This window comes from Molothrus ater, chromosome 2, assembly GCF_012460135.2.
Source record: "Molothrus ater isolate BHLD 08-10-18 breed brown headed cowbird chromosome 2, BPBGC_Mater_1.1, whole genome shotgun sequence".
Classification (NCBI taxonomy): Eukaryota; Metazoa; Chordata; class Aves; order Passeriformes; family Icteridae; genus Molothrus; species Molothrus ater.
In genome coordinates this window covers 88,966,878-88,973,137 of record NC_050479.2, presented here as the reverse complement: position 1 = coordinate 88,973,137, position 6,260 = coordinate 88,966,878, and the positions used below count along the sequence as shown (strand labels likewise).

The 6,260-nt window shown below is 44.3% G+C and overlaps 1 protein-coding gene across 1 annotated transcript; it reads left to right on the top strand.

Annotated features, from left to right (window-relative positions):
* The first annotated feature begins 243 nt into the window (after nucleotides 1-243).
* CD4 (CD4 molecule) lies at nucleotides 244-5,965 on the top strand. The gene is made up of 9 exons (XM_036404331.1): nucleotides 244-304; nucleotides 1,822-2,001; nucleotides 2,086-2,226; nucleotides 2,459-2,731; nucleotides 3,177-3,539; nucleotides 3,666-3,908; nucleotides 3,999-4,117; nucleotides 4,352-4,419; nucleotides 5,637-5,965. The coding sequence occupies exons 1-9, from the start codon at nucleotides 244-246 to the stop codon at nucleotides 5,650-5,652; spliced, it is 1,464 nt and encodes a 487-aa protein (XP_036260224.1). The 3' UTR covers nucleotides 5,653-5,965.
* Nucleotides 5,966-6,260: the final 295 nt, after the last annotated feature.

Genomic DNA, 6,260 nt, shown 5'->3' with positions numbered 1-6,260 from the left:
CTCCAGGGGCATGCTGCAGATGGATTCTTTGCTGAAACAAAAGGCTCTGGTGACTTTCCCAATAAGCTTCCATTTTCCTGTGCTGAAGGATGGTGGGAGCTGAATGGGAAACAAGTCCCATCCATCAAGGTCTGAATAATCAAACATTATTAACAGAGCATTTGGGTCTTCCAGGATAAGATCCCTTGGCGGTGGCAGCATTTCCAGCCCTGCTCTCCTGGGAGGGGTGGAGCATTCCCAGCGATGGAGTCGAGTGGCACAACCCTGAGCTGCACGTGTGCTGCCCTCCTGCTTCTGCATCTGGGTGAGTCCTGGGCCCAGCAAACCCTCATGGTTCTCACAGCCTTTTCACAAGCCTCACAACCCTCGGTGTATTTCTAGGCTCTTTCTGATGTGTTGTAGAAGTTTCCTCACATGGTTTAGCTTTGGGACTCAGGTTGTTCCCAGCCCACCTGCTGAGCCTGCCAGCCAAAACCAGGGTTTGGGGAGCTGCCCCACAGAGATGCAGGAGTGGGGGTCCTGTGAGAACCAGGATACACACCACACAGAGTGGAAAATATGCCCTCCACATTGCCTCCAGCTGTCTGGGCAAAAACATATCTGTGATGCGTAACCACATCTGTGATGTGATCTTCAGAATCTCATCACAGATTTGCCCTTGCAAATGGAATGCTACTGGCTTGCTTAGCTTGACTGGTAATGTTATAAGCTTTGGTGGATTTTTTAGTGCTCATTTTCCAGGAAAGGAAAGACAGTGAATAAGGCCAAGCCTGCAATTCTCAGATACTCAGCTTTGATTCCTCTGGTCACAGAGGAAAGATTGGAAATCTTTTGTGCATCCTAGAACCAAATGAAAAGCAAAAGATACCAACTCTTATTAATAACATTTCTAATTTCACAATTAAAGACAAAATCATTAACTTTTGTAGTCCAATGTGCAATTACCAAAAACCTGTATGGGTACTGTTGCAGGTGACCTCTTAGAGGGATGTAACTTCTGGCAAACCCTACATTAAACTCATGTAAACTTTTAATTTTACACTTCTATAGCTCTTCAGTACTCAGGTCACCTCAGGGATTTGCATCTCTAAGAGCTTACCAGCAGCGAGGCAGGAGATCACAATCCTGTTATTCCCAGTCTTATCTCTAGCAACTGCATCTCTTTCTTAAGGTCTCCTGCAGAAACCTTCTTTACAGTGAAGGAAAGGAAATTATTCTCCCAAGAAACAACTCCTCATGTTTCTTCAACTTTATACAACCTATTTCTTTTACTATCACATATCCCTCCTCCCAAGAACAGGAACCTGACATTGGGTCAGCCTTCTTTCTTTCTTTTTTACTTTATTTCTTCATTTTTTGGTATTTTCAGTCTTCATCCATGCAAAAACTGGAAGAAGGTGTGAGCAAATTTGTCAGTGCTGCATCAAGTGTGTGAAGGAGGGCTGACATATGCTGTCCTTCAGTTGCTACCAGTAGAATAACTAAGTCTTATCCAGTGGAAAAAGGTTGTCTCAGTAAAATTGTTGACATTTCAAAATTATGAATGGTGGTCAGTCCACCATAACTATTGGTATTTTCCTTTTTTTCTGAATGTATGTGAAAGAGAATAACCAGAGAATGACCAATAATAAAAGAACTCAGTTGATTGATTGCTTGATTGATGATATAAAGGAGTGACAAATTCAGAAATTGAGGATAATTTCAGTGTCTGGGAAAGGGAGGAAAAATATCAACATATTTTTGGAGGGCTGGGAAGGGTTTACTGAGCCACCCTTCAGAAAGTGAACTTATGCCTTTTTTTGGGTGGGTATTGACTTTCAGGCCTGACCTCCAGTATGGCTCACAAAAATGAATTCCAGACTGGGCTTGCAGGAGGGGAGGTGACCCTGAACTGCACAGGCATACTTCCTGAATCACAATTACCTCGGGACTCAGTTGTGAGATGGAAGTACTCTGATACTCTTCTATGGCGTATGGAAAATAATCAGAGATATTGGAGAAGTAAGGCTTCCGATTCATTATCCCTTCTCCCCTCACACAGCTGAGAAACCTCTTCCCTCCTAACCAAGCCTATTTTTTCAAAAGAACCATCTTTCATTATTGGCCGGTCTGACATCAAGACTCAATACAAACTGAGCGTGAGGGATTTGAAGCTCTCTGACGCCGGCATCTACACCTGTGAATACGGCACTCACAAAGTCCACACCTCGCTGCACATCGTTAACTGTGAGTGAGTGTAGGGCTTTTGGTCATCAGGAGGGGAGGGGACCATAGAGCTTGGGGAGACCTCTCTGCTGGGATTCTTTATCCAGCTGCATTTCTTCTGTCCCGGGCTATCACGGTTCATTTCTCCTCCATCTCCAGAGCACAGTGTCTCCATGTTCTCTTTGCTGTAACACTTGTGTCTCTCTTCCAGGAAGACAAACTTACTTACTGCCTGTGCATTTTCTTTTTATAGTGACAATCTCTTTGGATGGGCATTTTCTGCAAAATGAAGTCCCTGAGCTGATTTTAACTCAAAATTCATCCAGTCCTCTACCCGATCTCAGCATCACATTGTTTGACAGTAACAATAACAGAGTGACACCAGAAATACAAAACAGGAGCCGTCAAAAATACATAGTGAATTTAAAGAAACTGAAAACTGTGGACAGCGGGACCTGGGTGTGTCAGATCCATTCAGACTCTCCATTGATTAATCAGAACATCTCCTTTGCAGTGAAGGTGTTAGGTATGTGACAACAGAAATGGAACTCACATACAGGCTTGGGAACCACTGCTCCCTTCAGCTCATGAGTTTTAACTTTTAATCTCCACATTCCAAGCACTGGTGCTCTAGGGTTGACTTCCCAGGGCTTCCAGCAATGAGCTTGGGGCTTGTTCTGCTTCCTGAGCTCTGTTTCACTCTTGCACTCATTTTTCTCTCCAGGCTTGGTGAGGAGAAGATTCTCCTTTCCTCGGGGTCTGTTCTTCTTAGTTCTGCTGTGCTTGGGAGCTTTGGATCTTTCTGCTGTCTTATTCTTTCTCTGTTTAACCTTCCTGGAGGATGTAATGGCTTTTCTCCAAGTCCTTTTTAAACTGAGTGCAGCGTGCCTCACTCTGGATCAAGGGCAGACATGGGGAAGCGTAACCATGGCTTTTCCTGCCTCTGTATTCCTTGTCTCTTCTAAATTCAGGTTTTCAGAATCCAGATTTGGAAAGAAAGTATGCAATTGTTGATAGTCCTGTCATCTTGTCCTGGGACCTGAATTCCCAGAAGATAAAATGGAAAAAAGGTTTCACAGGACAGCTGAATTGGAAACAACAGGAAGGTGTAGAATCTCATGAGCTGCTTGATTTCAGCATCACAGCAGAAGGACAGCTGCATGAGACTAAAAAAAGCAACAACTTGTTGTTTGAGATACCTGAAAGCATACCTGAAAGTACCATACAAGTGAAGCTCCCCAAAGTCCATTTCAATCACTCTGGCCAGTACCAGTGCCAGCTGGAGTACGAAAGAAGATATGCACAGAGCAAGATAGAGCTGGTGGTGATGAAAGGTGAGAGGAAGGAAGAGAAGTGGGTCATGAAGAGGAGGAGCTACAGAAACCTGCAAGCCCCAAAAGCATGGGGATGGCCCCATCTCCCCATCCCCTCACTCACATGTCCTTGTCTTGCCTTTACAGTCTCAGCTAACCCTGCTGGGCCACTCTCCAGAGGGGCCAGTGTGACCCTGACCTGCCAGGTCTCCGGACCACTCGCACCCAATGCCTACTTGAGCTGGGAACCTGTCAATGGCGCCAAGATGGACATTAAGAACTCAAAGCAGCGTGAAGTAAAGTTGGAGGTGAACATCAGCACTGCAGGGCTGTGGAGCTGTCACCTCATAGAAGATGGTGACAAAAAGATCAGCTTTCACTACCACGTGGGTATGGAAATTAGCATCACATCCCTGCCCCGACCCTAAAGCTATAAAATTCTATTTGTTTCTGTGTCTAAATATTTGTATCGTCCCGCAGAGGGAGCTTCTGTTTGGATTAACAATGTGATAATTGGAGCAAGCATTGGAGGCAGTTTATTGGCATTTGCCCTTGGGTGCCTGTGCATCATCAGTGGTGTAAGCTGGCAGCGGAGAAGGGTGAGTGCCATGGTCCCTGTGAAAGGAGCAGAGATTACTGGCTCTCCAAACCACAGGAGGAGTCAGATTTCCTGTCTGGGTGCAGGGCAGGACAGACAAAGAGTCAATCCTTAGACTCAAGGCAAGTTTTTGAGATGGGCAGTCTGCAGATGTCAGCACTTTACTACCACTTCAGAGGAAAGCATTTGAAGCATAAAAATATCCAATTGTTCTTTGTCCTTTCTCTCCTGGCAGCAACGGGCAAAAAGGATGGCACAAGCAAGACAACACTTGCTGGAAAACAAGACATGTCAGTGTCAACAGTAAGTGACAATGAGGGCACCCAGAATGGGCAAAGACTGTTTTCAAGAGAGAGGAGCTGGATGATTGAGCAGGGAGGAATTGAACTTGAGCCTCTTTGGTGAAACAGTACAGCTGCATTTCAGCATTTTCAGCTCTTACTCATGTTAAATCCTGCTTAAGAGTTATGAGCTATGCTAAATCCCACACCCATGGTAGCACTGTGCTGGAAAACTTTTGAGCAGAGTTGTTTCACTCAAATTATCTTAGTGGTGAGAGATGTTAGCTGAACCCAAGCAGGAGTCCCAAAGTCCTTTGGTAGGGTCCACAGTGAATCTGAGATCTGGATATCAAGGTTGTGGAGGTGAAAGGCACAAAACCAAGCACAAAGATGAAACATAAATTTTAAAAATCCATGATGTCCATAATTTAATTCCAGCTCTGCTAGAGCATTGCTGGACTGCTTTTGGTGAAAATTGCCAATAACCTCCCAGGAGTAACAAAAGAGGAGGGAAAAAAAAAAATCACAGAACAGTCTGATTTGTACCCTTTCCTAAAGGCCTTGGGTGATGTGAAATGAAATACACCATTGTGTCATGACCCTTTTCATGGGAGCAAGGATTTCTCAGCAGAGAAGCTGCCCTTTTCCATGTCTTTAAGCTTATATGGTATCAGGCATCAGAAACAGCAGTTGGGAACACTGACAGCCATTCTGTCACTGGAAGGGGAGCATGAAGGGAAGTATAAATGGTTGCATGAACAAGCTCAATGAATGTTTGGGTACAGAACCAGACTTCTGCTTCATTTTCACCAGTGACATTGGCAAATTGTGATAGTTTCACCTAATTTTTTTCACTGTCACCAAGAATTCAGTGAGAATGTTTATTGGCAAATACTCCATCACAGCAGGGATGTATATGTGGTGAAGAGCATAACGTGTCAAAGATTTCACCTTCTTTTCACCTACATTTTATCAAGGTTAAAAAATAATCCCCATAAAGAGAGGACAAAGTCTGTACAGATACATCAAAATCTAGATAAATCTGTGCAGTACAAGTGCTGATACAGTTGTTCTCTAACTCTCTTTGCCAAGTAAGCAGCTCAGTGTAACTGAAACCTAAACTGTAGCCGTGTGGATGCTCAAGTAACTGTTTGCATCCTCAGCCACAGAGGCAGGCAGTCATTCTCTATGCAAAAAACAAGTGGGGGGTGGTACTCATGTAGTACTTTTCTCTTGCAGCCGGCTGAGAAAGTAACACTGCAGCACTGGCATCACAAGGACTGATGAAGTCTCTGCCTGTACATAACCACCTGGCAGCCCACAGTGCTCTGTGAATCCATCTCCCATTCTCCTGTTCTAATGAAATTCTTTATTCCTTCATCATTCCCCCAGTCTAACGCCATGGAGGGAGGTTGTCTGGCTAGGAGCCAATGGACCAGACAAGAAACCCTGAGGGGCTATGATTGATCCTCAGTTCTATAATGAGAGATGCTGAACAGAAGATATGTGTATACATACACACACACACATATATATATAATATGCTTGCATTTTGTTCATGTACTTAATTTGACCTTCTTGTGGAACCAATTTTATGCGCTTCTTTTATCTGCCTGAGCGACAATAAATTACTTTGGGGTTGGGAGTTATTTTTTGCAAGCTGGACTACATTTTTTCTGAGGCACTCTTCTCTGGTTCAAATTCACATTTCTCTCTTTCCTGCTAGGATGTGAAATGCTGATTTTCACTGTGTCCAACCTCCCTGGCTGCCATGAGCCTTCCTTAATGCACCGGCTCTTTGTTCTCTGCGAAACCTCTCTGTCCATGCTCATTTGCCTTTCCTGGGCACTCTGTGCCCTACAT